A 22662-nucleotide genomic window follows, 5' to 3' on the forward strand; every position below is an offset into this window, starting at 1 on the left:
GACAGCCTATAGATTTTATTCCTGACAGGGGTGCTGTATCCTGTGTTAATGTCATGGTTATACAAGGGTGTAACCCAAGGAGTGAGGGAAAACAGAGAGGAGAATTGTCTGAGCAACTGGCGGCAGTCCCTCTGCTGTTCAGATGTCAGCGTAGAGGAAAGGTTTACACCTTCCACTGACCCATCCTTCTCATTGGATGCTAAGAGGTCAAGGAGAGGTTAACTCTTTTCTTCCTCCCCTACATCTGTCACCAACATCATGGTGACCTCCGACATCTCCAAGTAGGTTTGAGAAGGTTGAGCTGGAGAGCCCTAAGTGTTGTCTGGGGGCTTGAGCTCCACCAAGCAGGTGGCCTCCCCCTTCCTCTCAATGATGTTGTGTGGCCCAGTTCAGTAGTCTTGGAGGGCTTCAGGCTCCACGTGCTCCATTACCTACACTTTTTGTCCAGCTTTCAATTCCACAGGGGCAGCGGTTTGGTCATACCACTGCGTCATTACTTCCAGGCTGGCCTCTAAGTTGTCTTAAGCTTGCTTCTACAACTTGGCCATCTGGCTTCTGAAGGCCACTGTGTAGCTAACTACATTCTAGGCTGGTTTCTTCAGAGCTTGCTCCCACTCTTCCTTCACCAGACTGAGAGGTCCCCTTACAGGATGACTTTACAGAAGCTCAAAGGGGCTAAACCCAACCCCCTTCTGTGTTAACTCTCTACAAGCAAAGAGTAGGCATGGCAAAATAAGTCCCACTTACACCTCAGGCAGGTTCCTGATCATGCATTTCAGGGTCTTGTTGAATCTCTCAACAAGCCCATTGGTTTGTGGATGATAGGGGGTGGAGAACTTACAAGTAACTCCACACTATACATTGATTACATGTAAACAGAAATAAAGATCGTGCCCCTGTCCGACACCACTTCTTTGGGAAACCCACCTGGGTAAAAATCTCCACCAGGGCCCTAGCCACTAAAGGTGCAGTAGGAGACCTCAGAGGTATGGCCTTTAGGTACCTATTAGCATGATCTACCAAAACCAGGATACACCTGCCACCAGAGGTGGTCTGGGGATCAATGGCCATAAAGACAGGGAAGCATAAAGCTTCTGGGCTGTCTTACGACTGGCCTGGCAGGTCAGGCAGGTTCTACAGTAGGCATCTGAGGGGACCTTCATTCTGGAACCAGTAAAAGTGGGGGACAAGCCTGGCAAAGGTATTGTCCTGGCTCAGCTGTCCTGTCAGTTAAGTTTTGTAAGCCAGACCCATTAGGAAGGCCCTCGACTCTGATGCGGCCTCCTCCGGCGCTCTATTTACCTCAGTTGCGAGACACTCAGAACCTGGTTTTCCACTCCCCTTTCCTTTCCTTTTCTTGGCAGATGTCTGGCCATTCTTCTAGGCTCCAGACCTTCTTGACCTCCTTCCCGGTCAGCCGTGGACCTGGTGGTTGCACACACCCACCCATTACCCCCAACATTTTCAGATGTGACTTGAGCTCCATTTCCTTCCAGGTAGTGTGCTCTAGGTCTTTCCCCAGTAATTAATCCACAGGCATGGCAGGGTTCACAGCTTTCTTCAGAAGTCATGAGATCCCCCCACTCAAATGGAACAAGGGCCACTTGGTAGTGACCCTCATGGTTGTCTACTACCACAACCTGGTGGAATACATTTGGTAAAATCTGCTCTGGGGCCACCAGATTAAGCATGGGCGGAAAATCCGTTTCGCTCGCGGATTTTGCGGATTTTCGGTAAATTCGCAATCCGCGAGATCCGCGAATCTCCCGCAAAATCCGCAAATCCGCGAGCAGCGGATTTTATGGCTTGCTCGCACTGTTCGCGTGAGTTCGCGGCTTGCCAGTACAACTTCGCACCCCGCGAGTAAGTGCTAAATTGCAGAAATACGATCTTAGCAAAACTGAAACTACTTACCAGGTTCAAAAGTTCAGGCTCATCATTAGTAGCCATTTCCTGTAGTGCTTCCTGAGGGGCCCCTCCAGAGTTCAGTTGCCAGTTGCAACTATTATGTGACCCTGCTCTGAACCTCAGAATAGTTACACATATGCCACAAAGGTCCTGAATTACAGCTAAGGGAGACAAGCAGGAGCCAGGCTGGAAGTTAAAATCCATTAATCAGCCCCTAATTCATTATTGTCAGTTGGGGCAGGGCAGGTGTTGTAACTAATTTTGCAACAATGAAAGCACTTAGCAAGTGCAAAAGATCACTAATCAGGAAGCACTAAGGAAGCAGGTGCCAGCTAAAAATATATTCTGTGACACATTAATCAGCCCCAAATTAATTCAGGTCACTTGAGGCAGGGAAGGTGTGCTTTGCTTTGCCGAAAATAATGTACACTGGACAACCAGAGGGTGTGGTGATGAAACAGAGGGTTGCATGGGTGGGCCAGAGGGTGGCATGAGTAGTCAGAGAGTGGCAGTGGTGACAGAGAGTGGCAGTGATGAAGAAGAGTGTCCCAAACAGGCTGGACACGTAGAAACAACAAGTTCGCAAAACTTGCGACCCGACAGGTAAGTTCGCAAATTGCGAAATTGTAAAAACCCTCGCGAACTGGCAGAAACACGCGCGAACACAAAAAAAAAAAAATCCGCAAATTCGCGGGAATTCGCGGATTTTGCGGATTGCGAGTTCGCAAATCCGCAAAATTCGCGAACGCGAGATTCGCAAAATTCGCCCATGCTTACACCAGATGACTCCCTATCATAGTCATACGGGCATTTGTATTCCTCAGGGCCTTACCACTTAGCCCATTGATGGGAATCCATTGGCTATACTTTGCAGTATTAAATGACATTTGGGATTTTGTGACCATCTCCATGTAGCCCACAACATTAGGGTAACCTCACTGAGAACCCCCACTACCTGGGACAAACTCCTCCCAAGCACTACACTTGCCACCCCTGGTGTCTGACCTCCACTGGGAAGCTGTGTCCTCTTGGGACACTTGGGATCCCTCTTGTAGTGCCCATACTCTTATCACTCATAGCACTTAAGGGGCTTGTTCTGACACTTTCAGGGAAGCTCTTTTTCGAGTGTCCAGGTTGAAATTGGGACCTCCTTCTCTTGAACACTATTTTGTGGGCCTTGAAAATCATCTTCTTTTTATCTGCCCCCTCTTTCTTCTGGTTGGAACCCCAACCACCCTTTTGGGAGTCCCCCCAGAAGCCTTTTTGAATACTCTGGTGCTGATCCAGAAGTCTGCTTCTTGTGCAAGCTTCCTGGGGTGCGCCAGCTTGCTGTACACTAGTTGCTGGCACAGCTCTGGTTAACAATTGTCAAGCATGTGCTCTCTCATAATTAGGTTTTACAGCCCATCAAAATCATCTCCCTTACTGTTGCTCACCCAGTCCTTCTGAGCCGTGCTGGAAGAATCAAGGAAATCCACTCAGGTTTGTGTGGGAGGTTTGTGACTATTCCTGATTATCTCTCTGTATCTCTTAGGGGTTAAACCAAACATATTGATAAGTGTGGCCTTCATGGGAGTGTAGTGTGAATGGCCCTCCACCTATAGTGTCAGGAGTGTTTCCCTGCACACTGTGGGCATATATCTCCACAAACTACCCCCCAAATATTCCGCAGGAACCTTGTGTACCCTTAGAGCCCCCTCATAGGCTGAGAACCACTTATCAACATCCTCGCCACCACATAATTGAATACCAAATCTTTTGTGATGCAGACTTTCCCTTCTCCAGTGTACACTGCCAGTACGCTGCCACCGTTACTGCTAGACTCCACTTCCATGGCCATGATGTCGAGCTGACTGAGGCTTAGCTCATGGGTCATCTTCCTTTGATCTGCCCCCATGTGCAGTCTCTTTCTCCATCAAAAATGGCTCCTTTTCTATCAAGCTTTCTCTCTTTCCATATTAACTTTGCCAGCTCTGACTTGAGTTTTCTCTCCTACCGCCAGCTCCTCTGGGGACACACCCCTGGACGATACACTGGTTCCTGCCTTGGGAGGAACCACTGGTCCTGGCATGATATTGGCCCCCTGTCCCACAGGCAATCTCAGAATCTCCAGTGAATCCTGGTCCAGACTCCTTCTTATCATCCAGTAACTCATCCTCCTCCTCTGGGGCCACATCCTGAGCCTTTTGAAGCTCCACCTTCCAGGTAAAGCCTTTAGTAGAAAACTCAAACCCCTTGCAGAAATACTTGAACTAGGCCACAGTGTAACCCTCAAGTTTGGTCAGCTCAAAAACAATTTTTGCAGGTGCAGATGTAGAACCTCCAGTCAGAGACATGATTTTAGGAAAAAGCAAAAAATGCCCTTTGTGGAGAAATAGAAAAATTAAAGATTCCAATCAGAGAGGACAGACAGAAAACAAAATGCCAATTAGGAAGAATTGACTGGAATTGGTCTTAGGTATGGATTGGTAGTGCACACTAAATTACTGTAAGGCACTGCACAAACACAAGTCCTAGCCCACCTCTGCCACCAATGTTAGAAATGGGGTCTCTAGTTGACAGAGGTATATCCCCTGTCCAGGAAGGGACCACAATTCTTGTCAGAGTAAGTCAGTTACACACCATAAATTAACCTGTGCTCAACCATTGGTAGCTTAGCACAAGGCAGGCAGGCTTTACTTAGGAGGCAATGAGTAAAGTATATGTGCAACACTTAAAAACAGTAAAACAGTGGAAATACCACACAATCATTTACCTTATCTGTAGAGAAAAATAGAGCTTACTGTCTTGAACAGAACAAAAATTCAATACGTATAACTGAAGTTATGAGTTTTTAAATAATATCTGCAAATTTGGTGCTGAAAAGCGTAAACCGCCAACTGGTCTATCTAGTAGCACTTGACTGGGGTAAATACAAAGGTTCAGGTCGACCACGAAGGAGCACAGGTCAGATACAGGGGCCAACCTTGTCCTGCTGAAAATCTACCTTGGTTGGGGGATTTGTCGACATCGAGATGCGAGGAGCAGGGCGTCAATGCATCACGTCTGATCCTCACGATTTGCAGGCAATGTGTCTTCATCGAGCCACGCACTTGCGGATGCGTCGTCATCAAACAGCACTAGATGTAGTCAATGCGTCGTTGTCGAGCCACTCAGCTGACACTTTGATGGCCTTGAAGCAGGTGATGTTTCTGCACCAAAGGGGATGCATCTGTCCCGACTAGCGCAATGACAGCGATGCATGGATTTTGAAGATGCAGCACAGAAAACACCCTTTTATATTGGCAACACTTGGCAGGGTAGGACTCACAGATGGCAGAGTCCAGGTGCTGTTGCAGGGTTGCTGAAGCCTTTGATGTGCCTGAGACTTCAGAACAGTTGGCAAGCAGACAAGCCCTTGGAGTCACTCTGGGTTGAAGTGGTGTAGATCCAGTCCTTCTCACCCAGGCAGGTAGGGAAGCAGGCAGGCCAGCACAGCGGAAAAGCAGTACTACTGGGGCAGTCCAGCAGTGTGACAGTTCTTCAGCAGCACAGCAGTCTGTCTGCCTGGTGGAGTATCCACAGGTCCAGAAGTGTGCGGAGTTGGTAGGGTCAGAAGTCCAGTTCTTATTGCCAGTGGTGTCTTTGAAGTGTAGTAGACTTCAAAAAAGGGCTTTGAAGTGCACAGACATCCTCCCTATCCTGACCTGGCTCCATAGACAATGCAGGGGGTTAAGCAGTCATTTGTGTGATGACAGAATACAGCCCACAATTTTTTATTGACAACACAAGCCAAAACAAAACACAAGGAGATTCTTTTCTCTCATATACAAAACAGAAAAACAAAGCAAAAAAAGAAATGTATCAAGACATTAATAGTCCCACATCATTAAGTCTCCTTTTAACATAAATCAAAAACCAGAAATACTAAAACATTGATAAACATCGAATCAGAGTACACAAAAAAAGAAAAAAAGTATAAATCTAAATAGCAACGTATGGTACCAATCAATAATTATCCTTGGGCCGAAAACATTCCATAGCCAATAAGAGAAAAAAGACAAAAACTACGTTTAATATCAAAAAAGGGTACCCCAAATTTCATCTAATTTTTTCCTTGATCTAATTCCTCTTATCTTGGCTAGTGAAGATTCCATAGTATGAATTTCGTTGACCAATGCCCACCATTCCATTAAATGTGGTGGCTTTAAAGATATCCATGCTCTAGCTATCACTAATCTCGCACAAGATATTAAAATAATTAACAGATCTTTGTGAGAGGTTAGATGAGTGCATGCCCAATTGCACCATCTCTGCTGATAGAGAAGTACAGATCACTTGTTTTTGATTTAAAATATTTTCAATTCCAGACCAGTACTCAGTTAATGATGGGCATGAATAAAGCATATGTTCAAGATCTGCTGCCTCCAGACTGCATTTAGGGCACTTAGTACGATCACTTGCTGTGCTATTTTGGGACCATTTAAAAATTCTTTGTGGAGTGTAATATAGGAGACATACTGTTTTGTATAGTTGGAGCCTCAAACTAGAAGATTGTACCACTTTGTTAATATTACAAAATAAAGAAGAAATGTTGTATGCAGTTACATTTACGCCTTATATAGTAGTCCATTTCAAAGCCAATTTAGGACAATCATCAACTTTATATTGGCTGAGACACTTATAGCCTGCACTAATTAACAATTTCTTATTTTCAGAATATAAGCATGTCCATATATCGGAATCGGATACTTCTTTCAAATTCATTTTACGTATGAGAAAATCTTGTATTTGTATATATTTAAACCACATCCGTTCTGGCAGTTTATAAAGAAGCTTGAGTGACTCAAAGTCTAAAATACCCACTGTACCATACAAATCTCCTAAAGAGTTTATTCCATAATTAGCCCATGCACAACCTATTTTATCACTAAAAATTCCCGGTATTCCCGGATTGTCCCACAATAGCAATTTAGAAAGAAAAAAGGAAGTTCTGCAAATAGTCAAAATTAAATTCCATATTCATATTGCGTCCCTAGCCGTCTTGAATTTAACCCTTTTAAAATAATTTGGGTCATTTACTCTTGCCAGGAATTGATTCACGTCGCTACCTAACATAAACTGATGAAAATAGAATTGATTATTGGTTACAAAAAAGGCTATGGAGGCAACCCAAGAAGGTAGCAAAAAAATATATTCTAAAGTCTGGAAAGTTAAGCCCCCCTTTATTAAGTGGAAGCTTCAATATAGAAATCGATCTTCGGGCCTTTCTATATCCCCATATAAAACTGCTAAGGATCCCATCAAGTTTTTAAAAAAAGGGATTTATTAACACATAAGGGAATAGACCTAAAAAGATAAAGACATTTCGGTAAGATCTTCATCTAAGGTTAATCTGCCCTAAGAGGTTAAGAGGGATCTTTTGCCACTTTTTCAGGAGCACTGCCACTCAATAAAACATCGTAATTAAGTGAATTTATATCCCCTATTTTAGACGAGATTTTCACACCAAGATAAGTGGCCGTCTGACAGATTCCATGAACAGGGATTAGAGGTTTATTGTTCATTATAACTTGAGTTTCATTTAAGTTTAGTTTATAGCCAGAAATGGCTCCGAAGTTTTTAGCTTCCTCAGTAATCCCTGCTATGGCTTCTTCCACATCTGTTGTGTACACCGCTAAATCATCAGCGTATGCTGTCATTTTAAGAGTATTTGTACCATATTGAAAAGGAATAATATTAGATTGTGCCTGAAGAGCATATATAAATGGCTCCATAGAGAGAGCAAACAATAAAGGTGATAAAGGACACCCTTGACGTGTCCCTCTTAAAATCGGAAAGTTAGAAGACATCATGCCAGCATAGCCTATTTTCGCGTTGGGGTGGTTGTACAAAGCCTGAACACTCCTCCAATATTGACACTTAAAGCCATATTGAATCATTACAGCCCATAGGTAATCCCACTCCACTCGGTCAAAAGCATTCTCAGCATCTAATAATACCATTCCGAGTGGGGTGGGATTAGTTGCTGCTACATCAAATGCGGTTATTGCCATATTTACATGGGCTGTAATGTCCCTACCCAGCACAAAACCATGTTGTTGAGAGTTGACTAACTTTGTCATGAGTGGAGCAAGCCGCGTGGCAAGAAGTTTAGCATATGCCTTCGCGTCCGCATTGATCAGCGAAATAGGTCTGTAAGACCCGCAATCCGTTGCTGGTTTGTTCTTTTTTAAGAAAAACATAATCTTGGCGGTCTTACATGAATCAGGGGCCTTCCCTGTTTCGCCAATCTGATTAATGACCAAACAGAGAAGTGGCAGCAATTCGTCTATGCAGATTTTATACACTTCTATAGGAAGCGTATCCTCCCCTGCTGCATTACCTGAGGGAAGAGAAGTAATAGCAAGTCTCAGCTCTGCAAATGTAATCTTTTCCTCCAGTCGTTCAATACTTTCTTTCTCTAAATACCTATCATTTACAGAATTCTTGCGGATGTACGATTGTATACTACCCTCAGTGGGGCAGTGGGGCAGTTTTCAGGAGTGTACAACTTACTATAATAGATGACGAACTGCTCCAATATTTGTGCCGGTTGGCTATATTTAATATTATTGGGTCCATTAATAGATTTATTTAAGGTACTGGCTCTGTCGTCTGCTACTTTGTATGCAAGGATTTTCGCTACCTTGTCTCCACTTTCATATTGTGATAGTTTATGTTTATGAAGTTTAATACTACTTCTCTCTCTAAATGAATTTTTCAGGGCAGATCGGAGGGCCACTAATTTAATTTCTAATTGGACAACGTTTTGTGAGCTTTGTACCCCAAGCCGAAGAGTTTCCACCAAGTGTTTTTCAAGTGTCATAATATTCGATGTCGCAGTCTTAATCTCTTTCTTTCGTTCTGCATTCTGTTTAAGTATAAACTGCTGAGCAAATCCCCTTATGCTGGCCTTACAGGCATCCCATACATGTATAAGTGCGGCAGAGTTCGTATTAATTTTAATAAATTCTTTGATATGTTCCTTGAGTTGAGAGATAAATACTAAATCCACTAATAAGTATCTGGGAAATGAAAAAAATCTTGGTTCCTGTATCCTTAGTGTAATATTAAACAGAAGAAGAATTGGATTGTGATCTGATGTTACTCTTGGGCAAATCTCCATAATGCCAGATTCTAAAATTTTGTCTGAAGCCCATGCCATATCGATACGTAAACACAATTTGTGAGGAGGAGAGAAATAAGTGTACCCTGCTATACTAGGATATAAATTCCACCAAACATCTTTAACGTTATGTAAGCGAGCGAATTCTAATATAGCAGCTCACGTCTTACGCATACGTTGAAAAGATCCCTTCTTAGTAGTATCCTGATCATAATTCATTATACAGTTAAAATCACCCATAAGTATCAGTTCCCCCTCCCTAGCTAATGATTCAATATTCAACCAATCAAAAATAAGTGGATCGTCAATATTAGGCCTGCATACTGCACAGAATACATATTTGCAATTTTCCAGCTCCATTTGTACGATCGCCAATCTACCTCCTCTATCAGAAGCCGTTTTAATTACTTCTCATAATTGCCTTTTCTTAAGAATAGCCACTCCTCGTATAGAGGCATTTAATGTTGTGCAAACCACTACTTTATAGCCCAATTGCCCTAATAATTTCCTATCCTTATAACAGATATGGGTTTCTGTGAGCAGTACCACATGAGGATTAAACATTTTCAGTTCCTCACATACTAATCGCCTCTTATTATTATTGTTAAGACCTGAGACATTCCAAGCTAAACATCTGATTTGATACATTTCATAAATCTGAATGTTCTGTCATTTTTCTGTTGTAACATATATATAAACATTCTCCTATATTCGCCTTCTACCTCAGTTGTACTTGTGTTGTCTTTTTCCACATTTTTATTACCCCCACTTACCCTACCTACCCCTCCCTCCCCTTTCCTTCCCTTCCCCCCACCCATTTGTACCTTAAGGGAGAGCCCCCCTCTATCTCCTGCTGCCGCTGTAAGAGCAGCCTATCAGAGAGGTAGCCAGCAAATCTCCCTCCTCCCCTTATCTATACCCTACTACAGCAGGTTAATATAAAAAAGAATACCTGAGTAAATAAGCTGAAAAATCTAGAGTTTCTGAGTAAACCACTTATATACTCTTCCCTCAATCAAGTTCATTTTATTCTGCTCAAAAACAAAGGAAAAAAGAGACAAAACCAAATGTGTAGGACAAAAACTTGCTTTGTCATGTCTCATATCAGCTGTCAAAAAAAGCCCCATAGCTTAATATGACATTGAAACAAAAACATTTTTTAAACAAAATTTAGAGAGTACTAACTTGGCTTCCTTAACATCAGTAAAGTAGTAGGTATGACCAGCTTTAACTACTTTAAGACGTGCTTGTTCCTGAAGGTATACCTGAGCACCCGCTGATTTAAAAGGATCAATAAGTTGGTGCATCTTCCAACGCTTCTCCATAGTAGCCTTACTAAGGTCGGACCTCACAAAAAATGTTGCATTTTCTATTATCACCGGAGAATTCAGTCTAGCTTTGATAGAAACTGCCTGCCTAAGTAAGACATTTCCAAAATAAATCAGAAAGGGACGGGGAAATTTACTCTCTTTGTTTCTATTGTTTGCAGGTAGTCTGTGTACTCTTTGCAATTGTGAGTCCCAATCCCAATCAGCCAAATCTGGAAAGGCGCGTCGGAATAGTTTAACCACATATGCACGAGGGACTGATCCCTCTGATCCCTCAGGAACGCCGAAAAGTCTGAGGTTTTGCCTCCTCTGTCTGTTTTCCATGTCTTCCAGCTTACTTTGAAGGGCTGTGATCTCTATTTCATGCTGGAGGGTTAAGGTCTCTGTACGAGCGGACAGTTCCTCAACACCTACCACCCTCTGCTGAAGCTCTTCAATTTCTTGTGTGACTCCTCCCAGCTTACTAGTCACTTCCAATAGACAATTCTGCATTTTGTTGTTGTCTTCTCTCAATTGCAAGAAGTGCTGCTGTGCTTCCTGCCGATGTTCTGTTAGCGTTTTAAGAATAATGCTAGTGAGGAGGATTCTATAGCAGCTGGAGGGGTCAAATTTAATATATTAGTTGTAGCTTCCAATACTGGAGCTGGAAATATGTGCATACTTGATGGGCATACGTAATTTGCTACTACTGCTGCTGCTGTTACTGAGGAAATATGAATTTTTATGATCAATTGTGTCCCCTATCTTAGACCCCAACGACTCCGTGTACGCGTTACAAGTACATGTATGTTTCCTCCACTTCCAGTTATGAAGACGCAAATACATTTGCGTCCAACGTTAACATGTCCTCTTTCAGATCCACCATGAATGGGTCGGATATGCCGTTCCTAAGTATGCCTTGCCAACGTCTTTATGTGGTGAACTTTACACGTTTTTCAGCCCTGGCGAAGTAGGCCCTGAATTCTGCCATCAAGCCTTTTCCTGCCTTCTGACTCTGAATGCCTCAGCCTGGGCCTGCATCTGTACCCGTGACCTCTGCCTTACTCCCTGCGCGGCTAACGGTGCTTGGTGCAGCCTGTTGCCTGCCAAGACTGTATTCAGCCTTCAAGTTATCTGCTCCACTCCTCGAAAATACATTCCTGTCTAGTAGTTCAAGTAAACATCCTTCCAGCTGCAGAGCAAAGGGCCCGGCCTCACTGTCTCCGTGCAAGTAATTCATAGCTCCTGTTACCATGGTAGGCCCATGCCCCCTCGCATCTCATGCAGACACGTAGACGCTTCTACACGCACTCACAGTCAGTATAGAATAGCCTCTGTCCAAGAGACCTTTCCTTCCAGATAATATAGTTCCTTAAACACAAGATATTAGATACGATTTGGGATTAGGTTGTTCTGACATCCCAGACTTCTGTCTCCTCATGTAGGGCTAAATGTCAAGTCCCCTTCACCCTCCAGTTACACGTCAATCACACGTCATGCTGCCTGCGCGCGCATCCCTGCCATGTATTTCTGCTGACACTGCAGGATTCTCTTATGGATCCACCTACTTGTGACATCATGTTAATGACGTTTCTAGTACACGCCTTCATGCACGCCTATTGTAACGCCTTTTCATTACGTATGTGTATTCTTATCTCTCCTCTCAGCTGTTACGCCTTCTGCATATGCCTTTACTGTAATGCATTGACTATATATATGAATGATTGTCAATAAAGTATTGTCTGTCAGTCCCTTCCCGAACCTACGTGGTGACGGAATGGTATGCCACCTTGGCTCGAGCCAAATACCCAATTCCTTTTTAAGGAATAAAACCCCTTTTGAAAACCTCAAATATCACGGATTTTGCCTCTTATTTTTCTGAGTTATTCTTATTGAACTTTACCGCATAAATTAAGTATAGGTAATTTAAATTTACCACATAATTGGCGCCCGAATAGGGACCCCTCCCCCATCTCACGCGCCGGAGGTGCGTTGCAGGCCTGGCCCCCTGCCACAGCCGGACGGACAACTACGCGTACCCGCAGGATTTCCTGTATCTCCCTCAGGCCAACGGAGGTGACTGAGGCTGCGATCAACACCCAGACGAGGCGGTGAGGAGTGCGGAGGATCCCGACCAGAGCCTAGCTGAGAGAGCAAGATCCGAGGTATACAGAGGCCCACCAGGTTCTGAAGTTCCGAAGTATCTGCGTCACGAGTTGAGTCGAGTCGAGTCCGGTCCAGTCCAGTCCAGTTTCCGAGGCCTTCCGTTCCGTGCTTCCCGGTGAGTACCATTGCTGGGGACGCATCTAGACGTGCGCATTAATTTGTGCCGGTCAAGACGGGTTTGGGTACACAGACCTGGTCTGCACTGTTTAGCAGTGTATCTGTACTGTTTAGCAGTACATCCAGTATCATGCAGTTAGCTAGTTTTATTCTAGTCATTGTTGTTCGTTTTAAAATGTTTTAATGTGTTTTCAAAATGTCGTGGTATGAGTGATTGTTCGATCTTCATTGATGTGATTATTGTGTTCATTGTGTTCATATCTAAAGTAAGGATCAAGTAGCCTGATTTTAAGATGCCGTTATTCTCCAAATTAAGACAGATAAAAACTAGAAAAGGGATACTCGAGGAAGCTGTTCCCATTCCACCTAGGGACATTCCAGGGTACTTTATGTACCACAAACATGGCCTAGATGCCGTTTTATATCTCGATTTATGGGTGGACTACACCAAGGATCTAGCAGAGAATCAGAGATGGCCCGCTGCTGGGACATGGGATGCAGATTGCATCATGAGAGTAGAAGAAGCATTATGGAAAAAGAAAGCCAGACAGTCACAGAAAGATGCCATTGAATTATGGCGTAAAGAATCGCATAGGCGTACAGAAAAAGCACACAGAAAAGAAGAGAAAAGTAGAGAGGATTCAGAAAAAGCCCAAGAAAACGTATTAGTTGAGGAAGGTATCCGAGTAAAAATAGAGCAAGTAGATAGACAACGAAACACCCTTATGAATGGTATGTATCCTCTTCTGGCCGAGGGTTTACCTAAGGCCACCCCGGAAGTACCAAAAGATCTGCCACCTCCATTGCTCCCAACTAAAATGCATCAGAAAACTGCAAAGGACATTTTCCTTTCCTCCTATCTAGACGATGTAGCCCCCGAATATGTTAATACCGTACCGCCGCACACACCCCCTACTGGCGGCGCTCGACCCCGAGATAGTCAGCCCCCACCTCCGCGACAAGCTACTCCTCCTCCCGTCCCAACCCTCCCAGCGGTCCTTCCATCACTGCCTGCACCTATTCCTCCTACTTTACACCCAAACAATCCTTTCGAAGCCGGCGCCCCAGGAGGCGCGTCCGGAGGGGCGACAGTTTTCCAAACCCCGCCACCAACGCATCGGTGGACTTATAGAGAACTAGCACAACAACGTACACCTCGAGCAGCCGATTTTGACATATATGGAGACCGTCTTGCAGACTGTAGATATGATCCAGTACCTGGTAAAAAGAATGACGAGGGAATGTTGCTCGCATCAGTACGATTGCGACGAGTCACAAACTTTTTGTTGACACTACCTGGAATGGTAGATCATCTAGATAAAATATATCATTTTGTTCAAACAGGGGCAGGGCCTGAAAGTATTAAGGAAGCATTGGCCTACCAGAAAGTTGATACTCAAGGCAAGATACTACGGTTCCTTATAAACTGTCTAATAAGAGAAGCGGATAGGCCGGGCACAAACCCGGAGGACATAAAAGCACTTCATAGATGGGGTCAGAAGATAGCAGATGGGAATCATGATAAACAGGCTTGCATAGAAAATATGTACCGAAGGATCAGGAATGTAGTAATAAAGATGCATGAAAGAAGACAGCCAGTACCAGAAATAGATTCAGACAAACTTGAATCCTCAGGGGAGGAGGACGAACCAGAAGAAGTAGCAGGACAATCACAGCTACCAGCTAGAGAAATGATAGCTTATGTAGGTAAAGGAAGACCCTTTAATAATTCAATGCGTCCAGTACGTCCAGAAAGTAAAAGAATTTTTCAGAAAGCCATGTGTAATCCGAGAACTCCTGAACACTTATTTCAAGCCACAGATAACAGACTTCGAGAACGAATGGGGTACCATGTACTCGATTCTATGGATGAACAGGAATTAGCTAGGTCAGCAGTACAATGGGCTGACAATCCTGAGAAATATAGTGATGATGCGTTAGCACACACATTTTTGAATATGACACCAAGCGAACAGCGTTTAGCTGGTACATACATGATACAACACCTACTCCTATTGTATAGAAGCCAACATTCCGATCCAGGTCCGCTGCCTGATATATTAGCAGAACTACTCATGAATAAATGGAGAGGTCTAGGTACCGATCTAATTAAAGTAATTCTAGAACATCGGCACCGATATAGTGCCTTCCTATGTCCACAATCTGATTCAGCGCACTCCAGGGAAAGAAAAATGTATTACATAGACAGACAGAATCCGTTACGAGAAGTGCACCCAGTCCAGAATGCTGATAATACGCTTAGACGCGTGTTTGTGTACACGCCCATAACTAAAATAGAATTATTGGAAATGAAAAAATTAGTACCTAGCCATGACAAAGATCCCGCAGGTTTTCCTCGTGAAATAAAAGACATGTTACTCATGGGTGATTACACTTATCCAGACCTTATGAAAATATTGAAAGTACTACTGCCTGCTGGTATTTACGAGAAACTCAAAGAAAAAGAATGGGAAGTGGGAAATGCAAAGATTGATTGGACTGCATTAGAAAACGAAGAAAATACTCGAGTTCCAGGCCTAGGGCTTGGAGACAAAGTTAAAGCGTTACCAGGATTGTTAGTACAAGTATTGCCACGTTTATTAAGTACGAAAAAGGAAGACTGGGGTGCAATCTCAGCCTGCAAACAGAAACCTGATGAAGACACTAGTGATTTTTATTCCCGATTTGAAAAATGTTTTGGTATTAATAGCGGCCTGAAAGCAAGTAGCGAGTCGTATCCACATCTTTTTGTAACGAAATTAGTCGAGAATTCACTGCCCCAGGTTAAGAACAGAGTACTGAAAGTCGAAAGCACTTGGCAAGCTAATACTCCTTCACAAATGTTACAAATGTTACAGTATCACCAGAATAGAATTAGAGAAGAACAAGAACACGAACAAAGACGTATGAAAGACACGAAAATGAAAATGTTAGTTGCCCAGTCAGTTCCAGCTGACGGTCATAAAAAGGGTACGACCCAGCCCAGTAATTCAACGGCTCCTGTTAAAGGAGTATGTAACTATTGTAAACAGCCAGGTCATTATATAAACGATTGTGCAGTTCTGAAACATAATATCTCCACGGGTAAGACCAAGGAGAGACCACGTCCACCTAGACAAGACCAAGCCCAACAACAAGTACCCCAGAATATACAGCATATACCGCCTATGCCAGCTTCACAACAGACCGTAGCAGTACCACAGCCACAGCCTATTGCCGCAACACAAAACACGACACAACAGATGTACCAGTATGCACAAAATGACTACCCCGATTATCAGCGATACACATGAAATAGCCTAGAGAGGGAGGTTGGCTTGCCTCTTATTGAGGTTCCTGTAGATCAAGAGGGTCCTTATGTACACAGTCAAGTATTAGAGAAAGACAGAAAGTTTTTAATTGATACAGGGGCAAGCCGTACAACGATTAGTCATGATGAGGTTCCAGGGGCACCCCTCTCAGGCTCACAGAATGTTTCCCTTGGTTTTTCAGGAAAACCTATTATTAACGAAGTATCACAACCTCTTCCTCTTGCAGTCGGTCCTCTGACACAGACTACAGACTTATTGCTTACCAAATCATGCCCAGAAAACTTACTAGGTATAAAGACACTGAAAGCTCTAGGAGCTATAATATGCTGTTCTCCGGAAGGAGTACGATTATTCTTGCGAGATTTTAAAGGTCATTATGTATTGAGAGACATGGATCACCGATTACAGAATGTCCCTGCACATTTGTGGGCGCAAGGCCCCACTGATGTAGGTTGTATGTACATTACACCATATCGAGTCACACTCAAAGCAGGAGTGGTATTACCACGAATTCGGCAATACAAGTTACCCCCAGATGCTGTAGTGGCTTTACTGAAAATCATTGACGAGCTCATTGCACAAGGAGTGGTCGTAGAGACCGACTCTAATGTATGTAATTCTCCTATCATTCCAGTTCTTAAACGTACTGATCCAAATGCACCACCTGTTTATCGATTAGTTATTGATCTGCGCGAATTGAATAAATGCATTGTACCACAGTATCCCGTGGTTCCAGATATCTCTTCATTACTGACAGCTATTGATCCAGAAGCAACGTTCTTTACTGTAATTGACCTCAAGAACGCCTTCTTTAGCGTCCCAATCGATCCGGAAAGCCAATACTTGTTCGGATTCTGTTTAAATGGACGAAGTTTCAAATTTGCACGGGCACCTCAAGGATTCACAGAAAGCCCCAGCATCTATAGCCAAGCACTGAAAAGACAACTCGACAGTATCCACATGCCTGTTAACACCGCCCTGCTTCAGTATGTCGATGATCTGCTGATCACCGCCCGAAGCGAACCCGAATGTGAAAAAGCATCACTGACGGTTTTAAATTTCCTGGCTGACAAGGGGCACAAGGTATCCCCTTCGAAGCTGCAATTCTGTGTTCAGCAAGTTGTGTACCTTGGTCACTTGCTGTCCAAAGTGGGGAGACAGCTCACACCTGATCGCATTCAGTTAATTGTAAACATGACACCACCCAAGACACAAAAGGAGGTGCGGGCCTTTATAGGCCTCACTTCGTACTGTAGACAATGGATTCCCCAATATGCATTTCTAGCAAAGCCACTCATTCAGTTGACAACACAGGAGGCAGCGACATCAACTGTCCTCCCTTGGACTCAAGAACATACACAAGCTTTTGAAGACTTAAAGAAAGCCTTATGTCAAGCACCTGTTTTAGCAACACCATGTTATAGTAAGCCTTTTACACTTTTTGTCACAGAACGTGAAGGTACTGCCTTGTCAGTACTCACTCAGGAACAAGCAGGTTCACACAAACCGTGTGCTTACTTTTCTAGCACATTAGATCCAGTAGCCCAGGCTCTGCCTGCGTGCCTGAAATCAGTTGCAGCGACAGCTTTAGCAATCAGACAAAGCGATTCCATAGTACTAGGACATCAATTGACAGTGCAAGTTCCACATTCCGTGGAAGTTCTTTTAAATCGTACACAGACCCAACACTTGACTATAGCAAGACTAACAGGTTATGAATTGACATTGTTTCAACCACACATAGAAATCAGACGCTGTAGTACATTGAATCCTGCCACACTTTTGCCATTAAGTGGTGTAGACCCATTGGCACATGATTGTATTGAAGTCATTACTATTACGACGAAACCCAGACAAGACTTGACAGATGTTCCATTACCAGACCCAGACCTGACACTCTATGTGGATGGTTCATGTATGAGAACAGGTACAGGTGAATTAGTGGCCGCCTATGCAGTCACGACAGACACCGAAGTTATTGAAACCAATTGTATTGACACCCTGTCAGCTCAAGCAGCAGAGCTCATCGCTCTGACACAAGCCTGTATTCAAGCCAAAAAATAAGAAAGTTAACATATATACTGATTCACGTTATGCATTCGGAGTCGTTCACGACTTCGGAGTCCTCTGGCGAGAGAGAGGTTACTTAACTTCTCACGGTGCCAACATTCAACACGGTCCCCTCATTCAAGCCCTGTTAGATGCAATACATCTGCCTACTGCAATATCTATTATGAAGTGTAAAGCACATACAAAAGTCACCGATATCATTTCCCAGGGTAACGACCTGGCAGATCGAACAGCTAAGCAAACTGCTCAGAATCGAACTCATGTAACTAACTTGGCAAAGACAATAGTTCCGACATCGACACACTGCATGACAGTTAGGGATCCCGCACATGATGTAATCGACATACAGACACATGCTACACCAGATGAAATCAAGAAATGGACTGAACTAGGAGGGATCCAAACAGATCAGGGATGGATGACGAAGGGAAAATCTACATGGTTTCTCCCCGACTCTATGGTTCAAGTCATCATTAACACAATACATAGCCCAGCACACCTAGGAGAAAAAGCCATGCTAGACAGTATTCAACATATATGGTTCAATAAAAACTTACGAGCAGCAGCCAAACAAAAAGTGCGTACTTGCATGATATGTTGTCAGTTCAATCCAGGTAAAAGCATTCCCGTAGAGCAAGGTGGATTTCAGCCTCCCGATCACCCTTTTGAAGTCCTCCAGATGGATTATATCCAGATGGAACGTTGTCGAGGTTTCAAATATGTCCTCGTAGTCGTATGTGCACTTTCCCGATGGACAGAAGCATATCCAGTCCCAGATTACACTGCTCCGACCACTGCCAAGCAGCTGGTTCGTGAATTTTTCCCACGGTATGGTTTGCCCCGTATCGTGTACTCAGATAACGGTCAGCCATTCTCATCCGAGCTTGTGAAACATATTACACTCCTGTTAGGCTATCAGTGGAAGTTCCACTGTGTCCGGCATCCCGAGGCAGCAGGTCTCGTGGAGCGTCATAATCAGACTCTGAAAATCCGACTTTCAAAAATATGCAGAGAGAAAGGCGTTGACTGGATAGTAGCTTTGCCAGTTGCCCTTTTCTATATGAGGATGGTAGCGCATTCTCGAACCGGGCTATCCCCGTATGAAGTGGTCTTTGGTAGGCCACCAAATATGTGGGGGACGCCTATACCTCGTAAAATAACAGATGTTGACTGTATTATGCTGACAGATTACCTTGCCTCCTTGATGTCTGCACTACAATCTTGTCGTTCACAGGTAGCTGCAGCCTTTCCCGACAACACCGAGGTGAAGCCCCATGAAGTGGTCCCCGGCGACTTTGTCTTCGTTCGTAACTTCGACCGGAGAAGTCCGTTGGAACCCCGCTGGCAAACTCCGAAATTGGTTCTTCTGACGACGAGGACCGCTGTGAAGGTTGAGGGCAGAAAAGGGTGGCTACACTCTAGCCACATTAAGAAGTGTCACGGACTCCCTTCGGACTTGGACTCTAAGCCCTGCCCTCCTCCACAGACTGATTCAAAACTCCCCCTGGTTGAGAAAACCGCCTCCGAGGAATATAGACTAAAACTACGGTCTAGCAAGTCAGACAGTTTGATTGTTTAAGTCCTCCCCTAGGTGAATCGGTTAAATTAGTTTCTGACATGTACCCCCTAGACCGAGATAGAGAGAGAGATAGACAGAAACAACTCAAGAAACGTGCATATTGTAAATCACTTCGTAGTCACTGTATAGTGACATTATTGATTATGTTTTTCCTAAGTCTGCTGATTATTGCTGCCAGTATATTTTTGCATATATATTACCCTATTTTCAAGCGTGCACCATCTGCTTACAACGTCACTGCCGAACATTCTTTTAGCGAACTACCTCCACACGAATTGTCTTACAGACTTGCGCTGCGCAACAACACATTCATTAGTATGTTACATCACTCCCATCAGACCAACAACGCTACAAATTGTTGGATATGTGGCCGACTCCCTCCCTACCAGAAATACAAGGGAGTTCTGCCCCTCTTTCCGTACCCGTTCACTCACAACGGCTCATGTGGTGCATGGTTTAGATTGATTAATTCTTTAGATTCTGATACTATAGTTTATGCAGGAAATTGGGTTTGGGGAAACCTGAACTTAGTTTTGCTTAAAGCCTGCTACCCTAACAAGGAGGGACTTCCCACAAGGACAGGAACTGATCTAGAAAATGAAGTATATGGATTAGGTAATTATACAATTAACCTCATGATTTTAACGGTTGAATCCGAAGCTGCACCAGTATTGCCTGCTATGTCAGTATTACCAGTCACAGGTGAAGTATGTGTCAGAAAGAATGGTTCAGTACACTTAGGTCATAGTAAATGTACCACTGTGGTTGAATTCATTGATCAAGGCAAGTCTACATTCAGAGCTACTCGTCATTCCTACTTCGTTTGTGGTCATACCGCATACATACGCTTACCTTTAGATTGGGATGGCACCTGTTATATTGCATTCCTTCTGCCACCTGTTTTCCTAGCCCCTCCTGATTACCACAGAAATACCAATTTAGTAAACAATAGACTTCGAAGAGATCTCCCGATTGTCGACTACACTGAAACGGCATGGGAACAATACACAGACTTCAATAAAGGTTTCTTTCTCTACTTAGGTGCTGTCTTTAATAGTAAACTGATACGCAAATTGACTAGAACCCTCGAAGCAGTAGTGAATGAAACTACTTCCGCCCTAGGCAACCTGACAGAGGAGCAGTCTGCTATGCGGGTTGTTGTTCTTCAAAATTGTCTTGTCATTGACGTCATTCTAGCAGATAGGGGCGGAGCCTGTAAGGTCATCGGGTCGAGCTGCTGTGTTTTCATTCCAGAAAATGCGCCAACAGTATATAAAGCTATAACACGTCTCCATAAGATTGCAAGTTTGATACATCAGAATCCAGGCACCTGGACTTGGTCCGGTTGGTTCTGGACAACGTTGACCGCCTGGGGATGGAAGATCCTATCCTTCCTAGGCATTGGCCTTCTTATAGTATTTAGTTGCTGCCTATGTCTGCAATGTGGGCCAGCGATTTGCGGCCTGTGTGCCACATCATGTATTCCACATTCAAGTTCCCATTCAAAACGCGAAAAGAAGAAAGAAGAGCAAATGATGTTACGTGAACAGATTGATCGATTCATGAGGATCGATATATCATGAAGGGTCCGTAGGGGACAAGGAGGGAATGAGGAAATATGAATTTTTATGATCAATTGTGTCCCCTATCTTAGACCCCAACGACTCCGTGTACGCGTTACAAGTACATGTATGTTCCCTCCACTTCCAGTTATGAAGACGCAAATACATTTGCGTCCAACGTTAACATGTCCTCTTTCAGATCCACCATGAATGGGTCGGATATGCCGTTCCTAAGTATGCCTTGCCAACGTCTTTATGTGGTGTACTTTACACGTTTTTCAGCCCTGGCGAAGTAGGCCCTGAATTCTGCCATCGAGCCTTTTCATGCCTTCTGACTCTGAATGCCTCAGCCTGGGCCTGCATCTGTACCCGTGACCTCTGCCTTACTCCCTGCGCGGCTAACGGTGCTTGGTGCAGCCTGTTGCCTGCCAAGACTGTATTCAGCCTTCAAGTTATCTGCTCCACTCCTCGAAAATACATTCCTGTCTAGTAGTTCAAGTAAACATCCTTCCAGCTGCAGAGCAAAGGGCCCGGCCTCACTGTCTCCGTGCAAGTAATTCATAGCTCCTGTTACCATGGTAGGCACATGCCCCCTCGCATCTCATGCAGACACGTAGACGCTTCTACACGCACTCACAGTCAGTATAGAATAGCCTCTGTCCAAGAGACCTTTCCTTCCAGATAATATAGTTCCTTAAACACAAGATATTAGATACGATTTGGGATTAGGTTGTTCTGACATCCCAGACTTCTGTCTCCTCATGTAGGGCTAAATGTCAAGTCCCCTTCACCCTCCAGTTACACGTCAATCACACGTCATGCTGCCTGCGCGCGCATCCCTGCCATGTATTTCTGCTGACACTGCAGGATTCTCTTATGGATCCACCTACTTGTGACATCATGTTAATGACGTTTCTAGTACACGCCTTCATGCACGCCTATTGTAACGCCTTTTCATTACGTATGTGTATTCTTATCTCTCCTCTCAGCTGTTACGCCTTCTGCATATGCCTTTACTGTAATGCATTGACTATATATATGAATGATTGTCAATAAAGTATTGTCTGTCAGTCCCTTCCCGAACCTACGTGGTGACGGAATGGTATGCCACCTTGGCTCGAGCCAAATACCCAATTCCTTTTTAAGGAATAAAACCCCTTTTGAAAACCTCAAATATCACGGATTTTGCCTCTTATTTTTCTGAGTTATTCTTATTGAACTTTACCGCATAAATTAAGTATAGGTAATTTAAATTTACCACAGCTCCTGTTACCATTACCATACGGTTATCATTGCAGTTGCAGTGCAGTCAGTGCTAGCAGCTCCCAATTGAAGCTTTGCCCCAGGTATAAAATTTGCTTCCAGCCTGGTTGTTACAAGATGGGCCTCAGGCGACACCTGAGAGGTAACATTACAGTCCACATCCTCAGGCGGAGCTTTCAGGTGTACTGCATCCGTGGGGCTGTTCCCTGACAGCCGCAGTGCTATGTTTTTA

The 22662-nt window shown here is 44.0% G+C and overlaps 1 protein-coding gene across 2 annotated transcripts in view; it reads right to left on the minus strand.

Annotated features, from left to right (window-relative positions):
- GBX1 (gastrulation brain homeobox 1) overlaps window positions 1–22662 on the minus strand; it is a 177063-nt gene that overhangs the window by 56838 nt on the left and 97563 nt on the right. The window contains exon 4 of one of the 2 annotated variants that reach the window (XM_086942412.1): window positions 3012–3022. The exons of the other annotated variant lie outside the window; for it this stretch is intronic. Within the exon in view, the coding sequence (XP_086798538.1) occupies window positions 3012–3022 (11 nt within the window). The remainder of the gene's footprint in view (window positions 1–3011; window positions 3023–22662) is intronic. 2 annotated transcript variants of the gene reach the window in all.

Source organism: Lissotriton vulgaris, chromosome 10 (assembly GCF_964263255.1).
Source record: "Lissotriton vulgaris chromosome 10, aLisVul1.2, whole genome shotgun sequence".
Lineage (NCBI taxonomy): Eukaryota > Metazoa > Chordata > Amphibia > Caudata > Salamandridae > Lissotriton > Lissotriton vulgaris.